At 41.0% G+C, this 20,133-nt stretch overlaps 1 protein-coding gene across 1 annotated transcript in view; it reads right to left on the bottom strand.

The window, feature by feature from the left end:
* The window catches only part of LOC147691944 (HHIP-like protein 1), a 284,674-nt gene that overhangs the window by 86,022 nt on the left and 178,519 nt on the right, over nt 1-20,133 (bottom strand). The window contains exon 3 of the mRNA XM_086936706.1: nt 4,507-4,650. Coding sequence (XP_086792832.1) covers nt 4,507-4,650 — 144 coding nt within the window. The remainder of the gene's footprint in view (nt 1-4,506; nt 4,651-20,133) is intronic.

Here is a 20,133-nt window from a genome sequence, read left to right on the forward strand (position 1 = left end):
ACAGAAGGGAAAGAATGGGATAGCGTAGGGGTAAAAATTACTATTCCCACTCCAGTGAGTGCAACAGTAGGGAAAGCGTTGAATAGCAGGAGATTAAAAATTACTATTCCCACTCCAGTGAGTGCAACAGTAGGGAAAGCATTGGATAGCGTAGGGGTAAAAATGACTATTCCCACTCCAGTGAGTGCAACAGTAGGTAAAACATTGGATAGCGTAGGGGTAAAAATTACTATTCCCACTCCACTGAGTGCAACAGTAGGGAAAGCGTTGGATAGCGTAGGGATAAAAATTACTATTCCCACTCCAATGAGTGCAACAGTAGGGGAAGCGTTGGATAGCGTAGGGGTAAAAATTACTATTCCCACTCCAGTGAGTGCAACAGTAGGGAAAGCGCTGGATAGCGTAGGGGTTAAAATTACTATTCCCACTCCAGTGAGTGCAACAGTAGGGAAAGCATTGGATAGCGTAGAGGTAAAAATTACTATTCCCACTCCGGAGAGTGCAATAGCAGGGAAAGCGTTGGATAGCGTTGGGGTAAAAATTACTATTCCCACTCCAGAGTGTGCAACAGTAAGGAAAGTTAATACTTCATATATGAATGAAAATTAATTAAATATTATTACCAATAAATATTTTTTTAATAATTAATATTTTTTTATAATAAATCAATTAAAAATACAAATAAAAAATAATTTAAAAAAATTAACTGCTAACACAAAGTATTTAACAATTAACAATATATTAATTAACAATTACAAAATAATAATACATGAATACAACAAAAACCAATACATAAATTAAACAATGTTATTATTTATAATTAAATTACTTCCCAACCTATTCCTGTATAAACCCACAACCCACTACTGAAAAGAAATTAAAATAATTAACATAATTACCATTTAATCAATTAAATAAAATTAATTTCCATGTATATTTTAATTACTTACCAATTATAAATTATTTAACAATGATTTGCCAATTATATTTTAACTAATTACCAATTAATCAATTAATTAAAATTAATTACCAATTACATTTTAATTAGTTACCAATTAATAATTAATTAAACATTAAATCAAAATAAATACCAATAAATAAATTAACATATTTAATTATTTTTATTTAAATTACTTCCCACCCTATTCCCCTATAAACTCACAACCCGCTACAGAAAATAAATTAATATAATTAACATAACTATCAATTAACCAATTAATTAAAATGAATTGCCAATTTTATTTTAATTATTTACCAATTAATAATTAATCAACAATTAATTAAAAATGTATACCAATAAAAAAAATTAACATTTAAATAATTATAATTAAATTACTTCCCACCCTATTCCCCTATAAACCCACAACCTGCTACAGAAAATAAATTAATATAATTAACATAATTATCAATTATTCAATTAATTAAAATGAATTACCAATTACATTTTAATTAAGGACCAATTAATAAATAATTAACAATTAATTCAAAATAAATACCAATAAATAAATTAACATATTAAATTAATTATACTTAAATTACTTCCCACCCTATTCCCCTATAAACCCACAACCCGCTACTGATTTATACTTCGCAAAAAAAATACCATAAAATTAATTATTTAAAATAATTATAAATAAATATACACTTTTCACACATATAGTAACATAAAAAAACACTTTAAAAAATTGATATTAACTTACTTACCTATAATTCGATATTTTCGTTGTCTATATTCTGTTGATTCCATATTTTGTCCATTCTATGTTTTGGAATCAATATTATTGCTATTCTAGTCGATATTTTTGTAGTCTATATTCTGTCCAGTCGATATTGTGTCCATTCTATATTTTTGAATCAATATTAATGTAAATCGATAAAAAAAACTCGATATTTTGACTGTACACTCACAGGAACTATCCAATCAGCTGAAGATGATTCATGTATTCAGTCACTTGGACTTTATATTTATGAACTTCAGTATAATTTTATTTATTACTGTCTAGATTGTGAACCCCAGTGCTCACATATTCAACCTATACCCTTTTGGTAGCGGGGTTTAGGATACCATGAGAGCACCTAGCTCTTTTTGGCTCACAGTTACGTGCTATGATTACATTGACCCAACACTGTTCTTCAGGTTGTGTGATTTGTTACCACAGCTACCAATTAATGTTGTAACTCCTTCCCCATAACTCTGGAACTTGCCAGTACAGTATCTAAGTTTTCTGGTTTTTTTTTACCCTAACCTCGCTTATGGGTAAAACTCTTACACCTGTCTACATCCAATCCATGTTCTCCTGACCCTGGTTGATGTTAGACCTTTCAAACCGAGTACTTTAGAGTGAAATAGGTTTCCCATAATGTCGCTTTCATGTCATTTACACAGACTTTTAGGGTGGAAAGGTTAAGGGTGACTTTCCTGTTTGAGCCTGTTGAGGTCTTGACTGAGTGTAGAGTCATAAATTGTGCCCTCAACTCAGCACTTTTGACATCACCCCAACCACTTCCCTCTCCCTCCCACTGTTATTTTATACAATATCATGGGCCTCCTACTGCTCCTGGATGGACTCCATAATGTTCCTCTCTGGGGGTTGAGCTACCATGGGGAATTCAATATTATTATTCATTGATTTATTGGTGGTGAACAGTACCTCCAGACAGTTGCAGCTGGTTTGCGCCAAGGGTGGTGGAGCAGGGAGGGCGTGGGACACAACTTTTAGTTTTTTTTTAATTGACTTACCTTTCCCACTAGCGCATGAAGTTGTCCTCCCTTGGGTGTCTTCTCTCCTCCTTGAAGCTGCAGACCAGGAAGCTGCACTACCCAATCCTATCACTGCTCTCAAAGCATGAAAGCAGCGCCAGGATTGGATAGAGCAGGCTCTCTCAGAGCTCCTAAGAGCACTGGAGGCCTTCGCTTTCTCTAACCCAGCTGTCTAAGACAGCTAGGTTAGAAAATTTTAAAATGTGCATGTCTGGCTTGGTGTGGCAAGATGTCCGACCAAAGACACATGCGCATTTTAAAGCACACAGCTCCCTACTGTTGCCACTCAGCAGCACTGGCCCCACCCCATCCTGACACTTAGCGGCTGATTATAATGGCGGAAGGACTGCCACAGCTGGGCCGGCGGTGGCAACCGTCGGCCCACGGTGGCGGTCCTTCCGCCATCAAATGGATATTTCCCACCGCCAGATTAGGAGGGTGGTGGGAACAGGAATGCGTTTGCAGCGGACACAAAGACCTTCCGCCGCCAGCAATTGTCCCAAATGCCTGGCGGACAGCCCAGGGAGCCCAAAATGGTGGTGGTGCCTAGCAGGCACGTCCTCCAGATTAGGATGGCAGTAAAAGGCAGCCTTTCCATGGCAGCGATGCCGCCATGGAAAGGTATACAGTCTTTTGCCACAGGGCCCGTTGCAGGGCCCCGGGTGGGTGGGGGTGTGGGGGGCTGCACTTGCCATGCCCAAGGTGGCAAGCACCGCGTGGTGCCTACCACGTTGTGCATGGCATTGCACAACATGCCTCTTTGGGATTGCGGCGGGTGCTGCCTACAGCACTATCCGCCGCAATGTTGAAGATGTGAATGCGACTGCCAGGGTGGGGGTCGCATCCTGATTAGTGGTGTGGGACCACGGCACCACTGGCGGACAGTCCCAGCACCGCTCATCCGCCCGCCATCCTAATAGGCCCCTTAGTTCGGAATGGGGTGCTGAAAAATAAAATGGTAATCAATAAACTTTATTACCAATTTATTTTCAGCTCTGAGGCTTGTGGGGGACTCTCCTCCCCTCAAATGGAGGAGCTGCCCCTCTCCAGATCACCAACAATTACCTAAGCTCTCTTAAAATGCGACAGAGGATTTCAAATGATACTGGTTTGTATATGTTGCCTGCAACGCTCTCTGTCATACTCTATTGTGGATTGATTCCTGATTCATGAGACAACCACTGCAACAGGCTGCTGCAACAATAATGAAGGAGCCACTTTGCCCCTTCACTCATAAAATGAAAACTCTACAACCCTTCCTCATCCATGCACTGGAAATTTGCACTGACGTATTACCTGACCGCAGGTACAGAAATCCTTATAGAAATGCTAAAATACAATACATTAAAAAGAGATGGCGGAATAAGATAGATCCCGTCCCTTTATTGATACATATTCAGATGGCTACTATTCAGCGGTGAGCGTAGCAGTATTCAAAAGGATCTTTTGTAAACCCCTGCCTATATTTTGCAAATGCTCATTATTTACTTCTATTTTTCTATTTTCTCATTCTGACTCACAATGAAATTCCAAACCCTATTGCCTTTCATTGATACCTGTTCATTTTCCTTCACAACCCTCATACATCTATTTATTTGTAATGCAACAATGTATTATCCAGTCAAAATTCCCAAAACTCACTGCAAATTCAAATCATGAATATGATCCTTGGTAACACAAACTATCCAACTTTTGAGTTTCCCTGTTATGGGGAAGTACAGGCCCCTTTAATCTCCATCACTTACTTGTTCTGGGCATTGCCAAACTCTCCAAAGGGGTCTCCAGCTCGCCCTCCATCTCCGGTGAAGATGTACAGAAAGCCGTCATAGCCAAAGAGCAGCTGTCCTCCGTTGTGATTGGACGCTGGCTCAGGGACCTCGAGGATAATCCTGAAAACAAATAGCATGGCCATCACATGAGAGCACTGAACTGTTCTATTTGGGTAGTACCAGCGGTGATTAAAATTACAATTAACCAAATGCCACAATTATTGCAACTTATTTGGGTACAAAGTGTGATGGTGTGACTTCTTAGCAAAAAGGTGGCACTGCCTAAAGCATCCTGCAGTACTGAAATTGTGATATTTTAGCCTAAAATATCTCTACCTATGCGCTGTTGAAGTTCCCATGCATATATAAAGTGCATTTTGAAAATGGAGCCCTCATGTGAATCGTCATATTAATACAACTCGGAAAATGTGCTGCAGAAAAGGAATCCTGCTTGTCTCAAAAGGCCCGATTTTCTAAACTTTAAAGAAGGCACTCATGTGAAACAAAAGGTTGCTACATATAGGAAAATTGCACAAACACAAGTGTCAATCAACTTTAGCACTCAGAAAGATGCATAAAAAGTTGATGACAGCTCTGAAAGTTTGGTATCTGTTCTTTAGAGAATTGTTCGACTCAATAGGTTTGTTCAGTTATTTGTAGCCCTATCTACCCTTGGTCACTATTAGCCAGGTCCCTGGCCACAACAATATTTCTTTGCTTTAACTTATCTGGGTCTTGCCGATGTTTGCCCCTGTTAGATATTGTTCAGTATGTGCTATGGTGGTGGTTTTAAGGGTTTTTTAAGAAATGTAGCTTTTTGCTTTAGGCAATATTCACCCTATCTTTTCTCTTTGGACTTATCAACCATTTGCACAAGTTCCAGACACTGTGTGACTAAAGTCAAGCATTTTTTTTTGAGTATCTAGAAAATATAAACATGTTTAGTGTGGTTCCGAAAATGTGTGGCACATGGTGCCACCCTATGAATTGGAAGGTCTAGGAGAAAAACCCAGTATTTTTCAATGGGGAGACCCAGTACCGTGCAGAACCTGGGGACTATTGCGTTAGACGTACAGTGGTTCTGCCACAACATACTTATCTAAATCAAAATTTCTTCAACTTTCTTATACTGTTAGGGGCTGATTCTGATGCAGGTTGGAAATGCTTCCTGAATGAATCGGGTTGGAAATGGTTTCCAACCCACTCGGATCGGGACAGTCCGACTGACGGAGTACAATGCATCCGGATGCTTCCTGATACAATTTGGTTGGACTCCCATTGACTTCAATGGGAGCATATGTTCCTAACTGCATCATAATTGGGCCCTGGGTCGTTCCCGATCCAATTTGGAAGGAGTAAATGCCATTAGGAGGCCTTCATAACGGCATCAGAATCAGGCCCTAGGTCGGAATACTTTCCTAACCGCATCAGAATCAGGCCCTTAATGTGAAGAGCACACAATTGTCTAAACACATGTCTTGCTTAAAGAGCACAAACAAATTGTGTAAATTTAAATATAACCAACATTTATATGAATAAATCATGTGTATATGAGTACAAGATATTAACAGAAGGTCAAGTGATAACAAGGCAGTGGGATGTGAGATACATATATCACAACAAATTACAGATAGGTACAAAGGTGCACAGTCTAAATATCAATTCCGAAATATCGACCCACAGATCTATCGAGTTGGAAATATTGAAGGTAAAGAATATCGAGGTCACGAATATCGTTGGACAGAATATCGACCCTAAGGTAAGTAATATCAAATTTTTTATATCGATGTAAGTAATATCAAAATTAGTAATATCGATATCAAATATATCAATGTTACTAATCTCGATGTTACTAATATCGATATTTGTATTATTGTTATGTATTTTATTATGTGTTTAATATGTATGTGTTATATGTTTTTGTTAAGTATTCTACTGGTTTTAAATTATATGTATACTATTTTTATATGTAAATAATGTTATTTTTAAGTCAATTTTGTGTTTTAGTACCAGAGCGGGTTGTGGGTTTATAGGGGATTAGTGTGGGAAGTAATTTAATTATACTAAAATAATTATACATTTTTAGGAAATATAAATTAATTGTAATTAATTTTTGCGTTTAAGTTCTGTAGCGGGTTATGGTTTTATAGGGGAATTGTGTGGGACGTAATTTAATTGTAATTAAGTAATGATTTATTTTCATTCATAGCTATTGATAATTATTATTTTTTATTAATTATGAATTGGTAATATTTTTTTTAATGTGTAATATTTTTTTTAATTGGCAATTCATTCTTTTAATTGCCAATTAATTGTTTTAATTGGTAATTCATTTCTTCAATAGCCAATTAATATTTTTAATTCATAATTCATTTTTAATAATTGGCCATTATTTTTTATTGATTTGTAATTAATATTTCATAAAAAGTATTTTTGGTATAAAATCATTTTATTGTTTAATAGTTTTTAATTGTTAAACACTTTTTAATGATTATTATGTTTTTGTTATGAAAAATATCTTACTGTTCAATACTTAATATTTGGTAATTAATATTTATTAATTAATATTTGTTGTTATTTATTGTTAATGTATTGTTAATTCATTATTAGATTGTAATTATGTTTTTAATAATTATTAATGGGTATTTGTAAATGATGTAGAGTTATTTAAAAAATAAATTAAATAATTATTTTGAATACAAAAATGATTTACAAGTATGTTATATTGAACTTTTACGCTATCCAACACTTTCTCTACTGTTGCACTCTCTGGAGTTGGAATAGTAATTTTTACCCCTAGGCTATCCAACGCTTTCCCTGCTGTTGTACTCTCTGGAGTGGGAATAGTAATTTTTACCCCAACGCTATCCAATGCTTTCCCTACTGTTGTACTCTGAAGTGGGAATAATAATTTTTACCCCTACGCTATCCAACGCTTTCCCTACTGTTGGACTCTCTGGAGTTGGAATAGTAATTTTTACCCCAACGCTATCCAACGCTTTCCCTACTGTTGCACACTCTGGAGTGGGAATAGTAATTCGTACCCCTACGCTATCCAACACTTGCTCTACTGTTTCACTCTCTGGAGTTGGAATAGTAATTTTTACCCCTACGCTATCCAACATTTTTATTACTGTAGTTTTTTTGGGACTTTGAATAGTAGTTTTATTTCTTTATCTCTTTAATATATTTTTATTATTTTAGATAATGTAGTATATAATTAATAAAAAAAATATTGAAAGTATATATATTTTTTAATTCATTCAACATAAGTATTTACTTTATATTCATGTAATTGTTTAATGTGTGTAGATGTATTTGTAATTTATATGTTTTAATAATTTATAAGTTAATAATATAATTATTAGAACTTATTATTAAATATATATTATATATTTTATGTATATGTTTAATTCATGTTTTAATATTATATATGCATTATTTATTAATTTTAAACATTATCAAATATTTTTAACTATGTTTATTTTATTTATAAGTATTATTTACTTTATTTTACACATTTTGTTAACAGAAAAAAAAACGATATTTTTAATTACAATATTTTTAACATCGATATTTTTTTCTGATATTTTTGTAGGTGTTGATATTCTTGCCTTCGATATTCCTGTGTCAATATTTCTGTAGGTCAAAATTTTGTAGGTCGCTATTCTGTCAGTAATTCAGTTACAAAACATTATTTGCAACATTACATTCTGGGGTACAGAGAGAACATATATTAAATCTCAAAGTGACCTAGAATTACATTCTTTTGGTCATCTCTGTTTATGATGCTTCTAGTTAAGTGTCGACGTTTCGACCCTAGTATAAGTGCTAATTTGGAGCATCAAACACAGATCCTCCTCAGGACAAAGAGAAAAGGGTATCTTGTGTATAGCTTATTAAACATAAAGGGCCACATGCATGAACACATTTTCTCATTGACACACAATGGGGAAAACCCTATGATGCATCTGGCCCAAAATTCCAATAGCTGTTAAGGATGCTTGTTAATGCTAACTCCTGAAACTCGTGAGAATCTTCATGGACGGGCACTCAAAACCTCTGTGGTCGTAAACGCATTGGCACACAAAGGCAGTCAAAAAGATAGAGGCATTCAGCCTCCAAATCAAAGAAAGAATCAGCACCTTTTTCTCATTGTTCCTCTCTGATCATGTCACCGTGGTTTTGTACGTATTAGGGGCACTCAGCCACCTAAATGGATGATTCTATTATGAGGGAATCAGCAAATATTGCACAGTTTGCCTCTCCCGTATAGCTCTCAAGGTTGTCACCTTCGTAGACAACAGCAGGGGCATTCGCGCCTCCTTGCAACAATGGGCTCCTCAGATTCCGGATCGATAAGTTTCCATGGATTCTTTGTGCTTGTAGCAGTGTAACACACAGCCTGTCTTCTTAGGGAGCACAAATAATCCATGGAAACTTATCTTTTTATGTTTATATATGTGTTCCTAGCTGGATAGGGTAATACTAGACAAACGATGCTCTGCAATACAAACCTTTGCACTTCACTGTTCTTTACTTACGCTTGACTTATAGCTGTGATCTACTGCTGACACTGATTCACTGTTGCCCGACACTTTGCTAGGTGGCTAATTTACTTATGCTGATGGTCATAAGCTACTGCTGTGAATGTTTTCCTTTAACTTGATTTAGACAGTTGGTAATGCAACTGTTTAAGAGACACATCTGAGTTTCTAGAACTGCTCTTTATGGGGAGTTTGACTTCTTACAGATACTAAACTCAAGCTCCAAAACTCTTACTCTTTTCCAAAAGACTCCTAATGGGTTCTTATAGACTTAGGATCCTTCACGTATAGTATAGAGACTATTTCCTTTATGGAACACATTGTCATTTATCTGCTGCCGTTAAACATTATTTTACTTGATATTTCTGTAAACAGATTTATCTTTAATAATTGAATAAAAAGACAAAAAACTAAATGCTAAACTTTAATGAATATTGAAGGTTTTCAATTCTTTACCAAACTTTTCATCATTGACTTAAATACTGAGGCTGATAGTTGAATTTATTTGAGATGGTTTACTTTGATGCTCCATTCTATAACAGTGACAAAGATCCTTTTGACCTGAGGAGGAGTTGGCATGGAGTTGGAGATCCTCATTGTTAAGTCACAGGTTAAACTGTAAAATTAAATACCAATTTCCATGCTAGTTCTTAGTAAGCCAGAGGTTTCCTGTGCCCAGCACCAGCACTTAATTCCCAACACTGGCATTAATGACAGTCTGCCACATGGAGACGCTGTTTGTCTAATTTTGAAATGAGCATAACACCAGTGTTTAACAATTAATTAAACATTAAAAAAGACAATTCAGATGATTCCACACCACTCTTATAGCTTTAGATGGCTTGGAATAGTCTGAATTGTTACACTTGTATAGTACGCGAACAATATAAACATAACACTCACTCCCCCTCACTTCTGAACACCCTACAGTGCTCACTGGGGCCCAAGAATATTCCCTGGGGTCCAAGGAGACAAAGAGGATGAGACCCCAGGGACGCCGCCCTATATAAAACAAGCATTTGCAATGCAATAGGTCTCGCATTATTAAAGTTAGAGCTATTGGCATTGTAAATGGCAATGCCTTTTATTTATGTTTTTGTTTTTAAAACATAAGTAAAAGGCATTGTCATTTACAATGCTAATAGCTTAAACTCTCACAAAAGTGAGACCTATTGCAATGCAAATGCTTGTTTAAAGGACGCTCCAGACACTACTTCCCCAACCTACAAACCTTCAGCGATAGGACAAAACCTCAAGCTTATCTTAACAAGTCCATAACAGAATACAGCGTGCTTCGAAGATCAGCACATGCGCTGCTCAGGATCGACCTAAAAAGTCTCTGTTTTAATAGCATTATACAATATGGTGGGGTATACAGGGAAGAGCCGATTCTGCAGCTAGGATGGCTAGAATGTTCAGGCAGTGTTGGATAGTTGTCAGGAGCTATTCATTCGTTGCCTTTTAAAGGATAAAGAACATTCTTTTCTGCTCCTAAAAAATGTAATAGGTGTCAGTTATAAAGAGCTTTTATGTTAAGCGCTACACATGGAACATTGGTTAATGTAATTGATACCTGGGGCCTGATTCCGATCCTGGATTTTTTTATCCATACAAATAGGACTTGTAGTTTTTTTCCATACAAATTGTACGAGTCCCTTCCAAACTGTGTAGTACGATTCGTACGGGAAAAATACATACAGATCGGCCCAATCCTTACAAATCGGATCGGGAAAAGCTGTACGACACGGACTTGTAAAAAAGACCATACAAATTGTAGAAAGGTTGTCCAACCCGTCAAGTACGATTCGGACAAGTTTGTCAGCATACGAATTGTATGGAAAATGGCCTATATACGGGGAATGGCTCGTACCGGGCAACGAAGCAAACCCCTATACGCCTCATACCCTGGTATGACTCGTTCTGGGGGTACGACTCATACCAGGGTACGGGTCGTATAGAGGCATGAGGCGTACAGGGGTCCCCCCACATGCGAGGCATGTGTATGGTGCGTACACCAAAATCGCCCATGTACGCACCGTACCCCAAAATCGCGTATGTACGCACTGTACCCCAAAATCGCGTATGTATGCACCGTACCCCAAAATCGCCCGCGTACGCACCGTACCCCAAAATCGCCCGTGTCCGCACCATACCCCAAAAATCATGTATGTGCACACCGTACCCCAAAATCGCCTGTGCACGCACTGTACCCCAACATCGCGCATTTACACACCGTACATACGCGATTTTGGGGTACGGTTTGTACACAGGTGATTTTGGGGTACGGTGCTTGTACGGTGCGTACACGACCAGTACCCCTTTCATCGCGTATGTACGCACCGTCCCCACTTTCCGTGTCATCCGTACACACTGTGCATACGCACCGTGCCCCTGTATTCATGGGGTGTACGACGCGTACATGGGGGGTCTGTCTCGTTCTGTTTTAGGGGCGTACAAGGCTTTTCCCGCACTTTTTGGCTCTTGTAAAAAAAGAGCTGTACCGCATGCCGTTTGTACGAATCGTACTTGCCGGGTTGTAAACTGCTGCCGGGAATACATGGGAACGTCGCGTACAGAGCAATCCAAATCGGAATCGCTTGTATATACGAGTTGTATGGTCTTTTTTACAATTTGTATGGAGTGCGTCTATTTGTACGGATCGTACTTCCAAGGTTGTAGGGGCCTCCTTACAAGTACGAGTTGTATGGAGAAAACGCTCCATACCACGGTTTGTACAGCGTTTTTCCAGGATCGGAATCAGCCCCTAAGTGTTAAGTGGTCCTTTTGTTCAGTGACTTTGTGTGCGTGCGTGCGTGTGTATGTATGTGTGCGTGCGTGTTTATGGTAAAGGGAAGAAACAGAGGTAGAGCTGCAGGGTTAAGGAGGGGAGCTGATAAACGCATATAGGGTAAAGGAGAGAAACGTGGTAGAAATGATGGGTTAATGAGGGGAGCAGATGTACGCATACAGGGTAAAGGGGAGAAACAGAGGTACAGATGCAGGGCTGAGAAGGGGAAGCAGTTGAATGCATAAAGCGTAAAGGCGAGAAACCGAGGTAGAGCTGTTGGGTTAAGGAGGGGAGCAGATGAACGCATACAGGGTGAAGGAGAGAAACATAGGTAGAGATGCAGGCCTAAGGACCGGAGCAGATGTATGCATACAGGGTAAAGGAGAGAAACATAGGTAGAGATGCAGGCCTAAAGAGGGGAGCAGATGTATGCATACAGGGTAAAGGAGAGAAACAGAGGTAGAGATGCAAGCCTAAGGAGGGGGGCAGATGAATGCATACAGGGTAAAGGAGAGAAACAGAGGTAGAGATGCAGGCCTAAGGAGGGGAGCAGATGTATGCATACAGGGTAAAGGAGAGAAACAGAGGTAGAGATGCAGGCCTAAGGAGGGGAGCAGATGTATGCATACAGGGTGAAGGAGAGAAACAGAGGTAGAGATGCAGGGCTAAGGAGGGGAGCAGATGTATGCATACAGGGTGAAGGAGAGAAACAGAGGTAGAGATGCAGGGTTAAGGGAGGAAGCAGATGCACGAATGCAGGTTTTAGCAAGAAGGCAGGTGCAGTGATCGAGGGTTTGGCATGGAAGCAGAGGCATGGATGCAGGGTTAACTTAGAACGCAGATGCATGGCCAAGGAATCATATGTAGTGTTTAAGAGAGAAACAGATGAAGGGATAAGGTGGGCACACGAAGTGGGGATGCAAGATTAAAGCAAGAAGCACACACAGAGATGTCACAAAGGTGCTGCCCAATATCCCATCGCTAGCGGGGGTAGGGCTGGACCTTTATGTGTCGGAACTAACGCCCCACTTTGCCCCAGGGCCGGGCAGTGCCAGAAGAGCCCCCTGACATATTTTTTTAGCTATTTGGTGGCCCGTTTTATGGTCATGTGGGCCAGGTTTGCAAATTTCCCCGATAATGAAATAAACAGGGCCGACTTTAGGGCAGTGCGACAGGTGGGGGGAGAGGGGGCGTGCTCTGCTTAGCAATAACTTACTATTTCTAAACACCTGCTGCAGAGTTCCTTGTGCATCCAGCTTTCAGACAGCAATAAAAATGTCAAGATAAAGCTTGTGATTAAGAGAGAGCGATCGGAGTTGTGTCTAGTGGCAGTGTTGACTCGCTATAAAGTAGCGCAGAGGTTTGATGTGCCTGCTGCAAAGAACGCGCACCGTACACATCTTTATTCAATGTGGCCAGCGAAGTGCATTGCTGCTTTAGTCACAGAGATCCTTTAGTTACTGCAGTTCATTAAATGCAACCCTAATATAGAACAGTGACTGTTAGAAACTGTCAACAAAGCTGCATGCAAACTGCATCAAGTAAAAGAGGCTGATCTGCGTTTCCCAGTCTTTCATTATGTATTGCTGATGTTGCTAAAAAGAGTTTGGGAAGATATGCATCCTTATTAGTATAGCCAGCATTTGCCTGCACATTAAAATGAATGAAATGTATGTGAGAGAGGGGGCTATGGAGAGATGAGGGGCACGTTTACCCACCGGTAGTCCTGGAATCCGAGGAGGTGATCATTGGACGCCTAAACAGATTTTCGCACCAGGCGCCACAGCGCTAAAGCCGGCTCTGGAAACAAACCTTGCTTGCTGCAAACACTGATGCGTGCAGCGTTCCAAAACATGCAGCGCCTTTACAGGTTCACCACTGCACGATTTCCAAATGTAGGTCGCTTTTTATCTACCTGGCTCGCTAATGGGGTCGCCTGTATGTTATTGCCTTTGCCGGTTTTCTGCCCCAATCCAACCATACTTTCTAGTGCTTGGAAACAGAGCTGCGCTCATCCACCTGCCTTCTCGCGTCAGTCACATGAGAATGTGTCCAACAAGGAAGTCGGGCCTCTGGTACCTCTCAGTACAGGAGCGCCGGGATCTGCTATTGAAAATCAATCACCTGCTTATTTACCGAGTCATCCTCACGCCAGCCGGGTGACCTTTGGCTCCTCTTGCCTTTACTGGCACCGACTCACCTGCCCTGCCCCTCACCCACCCTTGTGAGGACTGGCACGACAGGCTGGCAGACACGGTTATATTATGGTTTAGTATAGCACAGAGCCCCAATTCTTGGCGCATTTAGGCTCCTGGGAACGGGATGCATGCACACGTTTGGGGTTGCTATTTGTGGGATTTCGTAGCGATGGGGTACTCAAGGAGCTATATCATTTAAACCCTGGTGCTAGCAAAAACAGCCACTAAACTGAACGTCATCACGCATGCATATGCCTACAGCGTCATTGTTCCTTCGCTCAATTTTTTGTTTACCCAATGTTGCACAGCATTGTCCAACAAGCACTGGCAGAGGGGAAGCTGGTGCCATGTCATTTTTTTTTTAATTGCAAGCATACACTACCAGAAACAAAAATGTTAACTATATGCTTGCAATAAACATGTTAATTTAAAAATAAAGCAAGCTCTGCATAGGAGTTTAGCATAACACCAGGGGTGCTCCGGATTCCATCTTTTGCGCTCAACCCTATGCAGCGCCCATCACCTGAGAATGATCATCTTCAGATTGTCCCAAAAACACGTTAGCATTTGATTTTAAATTATATTATACAGTAAGGAGGGCGCATGCGAGGGGCTTAAGGAACTGCGGAAAGGGAGAAGAATGTAGATCGGTAGGGTTACTAAGTAAGAGAAAGCCAACATTTAAAAAAAGTTAAGTATTGAAAAAAACTCACCGCCGCAGCCCGGCTTGAACAGGAGGCCAGGCAACCTGTGTTGGGACGGGGGCGTGGCCGCAAAAATACAGGAAGCAGACAGGAGCCTACCCCGCGCTCCTGTGCGTGTCAGCTAGCGGGGCTCCCGTGCTCGTGGAGAGCCCCGCCTGTTGCCGAGAATGACCCGCTGGCTGCCGAGGGAGAGAGTGACACGTGATAAGAACCCAGTGAGTGGGGTGTGAGGGGCGGATGTGTGCGCGCAAGTGTGCCTGTGTGTGTCTGTGTGTGCGCGCGTGTGTGTGTATGTATGCTTGAGAGGCATGTGTAAAAAGAGCCCGATGACTGGTGGGGGGGAGAGGTGGTGTATGCGCGAGTGTCTGTGTGTGCGTGCACGCGCGTGCGTGTGTTTCTGTGTGCTGTATGAGCTAGGGGAGACAGGAGATGGTGAACGCACGCGCGACCTGATCCGATTACGGCAGGCGGCGCATGCACATCTCTTGTCTCCCCTTAGCTCCTTGTAAGCAGAACTGATCACAATAGGCTCGCTTTGCGACAGCAGGGCTTCGCCCTGCATCGCAGGTGCGAGACCTTAAAAGGTAAGTTTCGGTTTCCAAACGTGTGTTGTATAAGTCACCAGAGATAAGACCCCCTCAACCAGCCCCTCAGAGGAGGCTTGATTTTGTGGCGCGACGAAGGGCACCCCTCCACTTGGCGCAAGGGGGGGTCTAATCAGGAGTATGATGGTTAGTAGTTGCGTTGGTACTGTTATTGGCAGCGCCGGCAGGGGGATGGGTGGAGCATTTTGCAGTGGTTTCCTGAGAGGGGCCCTGGCACTTTCTTTTTTTTTTGCAAATTAAGCACTGGCCGAAGTCCCCGGTTTGTCTTTTGCAAACAGACAGTGCACGCTGTCTGGTAGGCAAGACCTAAAACTGTGTTTTTGTAAAATTCAAACATTTTTGTCGCTGCTAAACTTTTTTCTCCAATAGTGTTTCATAGTAGTCAGAGAAAATATAGAGCCACACCCCAAAATTGCCAACTCAAAATATCACCGATTCCAGGGGCGAGTATGAACTGCACAGAGCCCTTAATTCACCCATTAGTTAGTGAAAAACAGTTCCTGTTATGGCCTGAACACACAGCTGCCAGGATGGGCTAGTTGCATCCGGGAAACGTTTATATGCCTACAAGAGAGATAGAAGCATCAGGGACCTACCTATTAGTTAGGGCTTTGCTACCATCCCCTGATCAGCCAATTATGTGCACACACTTAAACACAGACTGCCAATGCGAGCCATTTTAAATTTGGTAGGTGCAAAACTTGTCATTTGACACAGGAGACGAAAGAATTCACACACAAAGGGAAAAGAATCCGCCTGAAGGATTTCACAAATTGCAATAGTACTGACATGATCTACATGTTGAGGGGCTGCTGTGACTTGGTCTGTGTGAAAACAAAGACGACAAAAGATAAAATCAAACATACTAGAGCTGATCAACAGGGTGTGCTGTAAAACACAGGGAGCCCCTGTGGTTCAACATTTCAGGACTGCAAAATATCAGGTCAGTAAAAACAGATGTCTGGTTCTTGAGAAACTCACACATAGCCCTAGGGGTAGAAATCCCAATGAATCTCTCAAACTAATATAGTGCAAATGGATACATATTTAGGACCCAGTGAACAGTGGTCTAAATGAAAAATGGGGAAATAAGTCGTCAGGTAGTTTAACCGCGGATTACTTCATAAGACATCATAGATCTGTATTACATAACGTTTCCATGGTTTTTCACTGCATTCTTCATATGTATTAGATTTAACCTGTATATGGAATTAATTACACTCCTCTGTATGATACTAATATGTTTGTGTCAAGTCAAAATGATATGTACCATATCAATCTGCCAGAAAAAGCTCTGCTTCTAGTGATACGCCACTGTTTCTTTTTGCAACAGTTGATTCTTTATTCAGTCTACAGTTTGTTCAGACCACAATGTACACACATTCAAAAAGCCCGTAGTAAACTCTTGTAATGTTCCCAGTTGGATTTGGGGGTCTCTAGTTGGCATAGGTAGGTACCTGTGACAAATAGGGGCCCTTACTTCTAGTCAGGGTAAGGGGCTACACTCCTAAAATAACCCCTGCTCACCCCCTTGGTAGCTTGGCACGAGCAGGCAGGCTTATCTCAGAGGCAGTGTGTAAAGCATTTGTGAACATATACAGTAATACAGTGACAACACTACTGATGGACACCACACAGGTTGTATTATAAAAATAAGTATTTTTATATAGACTTAACACAAGACCAAACGACAAAAATCTACAATACTGTATTCAAAAATAGACTTTAAAATGTTATAAAATAGCTCAGTTCTCTCAAGTTGTAAATGCGACACTTTACTTTCAATGTACGTTGAGTAACGCAAAGAAAACAAAAGGGTCACAGGGAAGGTGATGCATAGGCTCCTTACACGGAGGGGAGGGGATGCGTTGGTTCCTCACTGCTGCGCAGGGGAGTTGATGCTCACTTCCTTACTGTGAGGGGAGTTGATGCGTCGGTTTCTTACTGCTCTCCGGTACGATGTGACAAGATGGCACCTCAATGCAATACTCTTCTCCGATGCGATGCCACAATGTTGGTGTGATGCGTGCACGCCTGACAGTCGTGCGGCAGTGACGATCTTGAAGCTGCGACAGGCCCTGCGACGTGCTTCTCCGGTGATGCGACGATGACCTCTGTGGCAGCGTCCCGCTTCTCCGGAAATGCGCAGCGCTACGGCGATGTGATGAGGACAGTAGCAGCGGCGTCTCGCTTCCTCGGCGATGCGATGACTGCGGCGACACTCTTCTCACTGTTGCGTCGCGCTACCAGCTCCCAGCGACACGCAGTCTCTCAGAAGGCCCAGCACAACAGCAAACACTTCAATTCCCAGCAAGGGAACTCAGGGGGGAGCTGGTTGGTGTTGTATCCCTGAGACTTCAGACAGGAGGCAAGCTCTTTGTATATATTTGAATGATGTTTTGTCATATTTATTGAATAACATTGATATCCTTACAAATGAAAATAAAATGATATATCTTTTCAAATGATGTATGAAGAATTAAAATGTGGTGGCCATAAATATCAGTGAGCTCACTATTGTGCTTATGCAAATTGTTGGACTCTTTATGAGCCTTTAATTAAAACATATAGGGCAGACTTATCTTTTTTGGTTTTTAAGCTCTTGTTCAAGCCCTGGAGATTCTTCTTCAAGTTGATAGAAAGCACACTCATTCCTTTTCTCCTTTCTTCGGCATATGAAGTAACCACTGCAGGCCAACCCCCAAACACATAGTACAGTGGTAGTCTCCTCCTTCAGCTTCCTGGTTCTTCTTCTCAGCAAAGCTTTGTCTTAATTCCCAGAAGTGATCTAAAGTTCTTAGGTTTGGGTCCCAATATTTATACTATGTTTTTCTTTGTTCTCATAAGGCAGAGAGGCCTTTGCCTAGTCCAAATCAGTTCTGGTCAGTCCTGGAGCACTTTGTTTACAGGACTCCTTCTCTTCCTTTGACAGTGCAGATCAGGGACATCAGACACACCACAGGAGGTGGAGCCAGCATTGTGGAGGAAAGGCGCAGCCCTATTCAGGTCCCAGGTGTAACTCCTCCCTCCCATCTGCATGCATATCCCTCTATTCAGCTCTGGGCTGACTCACCCTGTCTCCTGGAATCCCCATGTCTCTGTCACTCAAACTTCAGACAAGGAATACACAACCTAGCAGAGGCAGCCTTGGATGGTTAGACAAGAAAATACCCACTTTCTATAAGTGGTATTTTCAAACAGAATGTTAAAAGCAACTTCACTAAAATATGTATTTTTATCATTCTGAGTTCATGCATACTAAACTCGAATTTCTACCTAGTTCCCTGAGTCAATAAGGATTATAAAATGTTATAATCTAACTGCCCATTCTGGCCTATGGGGAACAGATAGCCTTGCAATAGTGAAAAATGAAAATGGCTGTAATTCACTATTAGGACATGCTACACACATCAGGGCATGTCCTACCTTTTACCTACAATGCACACTGCCCTTGGGCCTACCATAGGGGTGACTAATATGTATAAAAGGGAAGGTTTAGGGACTGTCAAATGGGTGCATGTTACAATAAAGAAAGATCCATTGTCTGTAGGTGTATTCAGGATCATAACTTTATTTCATCTTCAGATCCTTGAGATATTGTAGAGATAGACTAGAGACCCCACCAGGAGCAGATCCACTGCTCAGCATCCATGTTGATCAAAAATAAACTTTCATCCAGCTGCCGACACACTAACACTGCTGGTTTACTTCATGAGGTATGCAGACTATGACACGATCTATAACGTGCCACCGATCAATATTTCTAGATGACTTTAGATAGTTGCCAGGTTAAACACGCTAAGCTTAATAGTCTGTTGGCAGGCAGGAAAAAGGAAAGTCCAACATGTACTGCCGTAAAGAGGTTGTAGGAATGTCACTTTGCACCTTCAGACAAACGCTCTAGCACGCAAGGGTAGTATTCCTCAAGGCTGTTATCTGATAGAATATAACATAGACTGTCAGTCATTTTCTAAAACCAGCAAGCATACAGAAACTGGCACAATTTAGTTAAGGGCAGCCGTTGACAGGGTCACTGGTGGGGCAATTGGGTGCCAAGTTTCATAAAATCCACTTACATGAAGTTTTTAAGTCTTTAGGTTCAAAGACTTTATATCCATAAGTTTAAGTTCACTTACTTGAGTCTTTTAAGTCCCATAATTTCTAAACAGTAGGAAATTTCTTAAAAGTTCTTACTCCTTCAAAAACGGCTTCATTTACTTCAGTCTTAGAAGTCAAATCCAATTCAAGGTAGTTCCATGGGTTCTTTGAATCGTCGCCAGTGTTACAATGAAGAAAGATCCATTGTCTGTAGGTGTATTCAGGATCATAACTTTATTTCATCTTCAGATCCTTGAGATATTGTAGAGATAGACTAGAGACCCCACCAGGAGCAGATCCACTGCTCAGCCCTTCAAGCCAATTGACAAGTCCTTATTGATCAACCCACCCAACATTCCAATGACACCATCAAGGGCCAAGCAGGACACCAGGGGGAAAGCACAGGGAGGATGCACAAGACATGTTACATTACAACAGTGCACTTGCCCAATCAACATGGCACTACCAGCCTGCACACAGGCACTTCAATGGCAGACCTGAGACACACTTTACAAGCTGCTCCGATGGGTGGCACAATCAGTGCTGCAAGCCCACCAGCAGCATTGGATTTACCAGCCCTGGGCACCCGCAGTGCACTGTACTAGGGTCTGGCAAGTAAACCAATCAAGCCAATCATAGAGTCACTAATCCATACATAAATTT

The sequence above is a fragment of the Lissotriton vulgaris genome, chromosome 9, assembly GCF_964263255.1.
Source record: "Lissotriton vulgaris chromosome 9, aLisVul1.2, whole genome shotgun sequence".
NCBI classification, from domain to species: Eukaryota; Metazoa; Chordata; class Amphibia; order Caudata; family Salamandridae; genus Lissotriton; species Lissotriton vulgaris.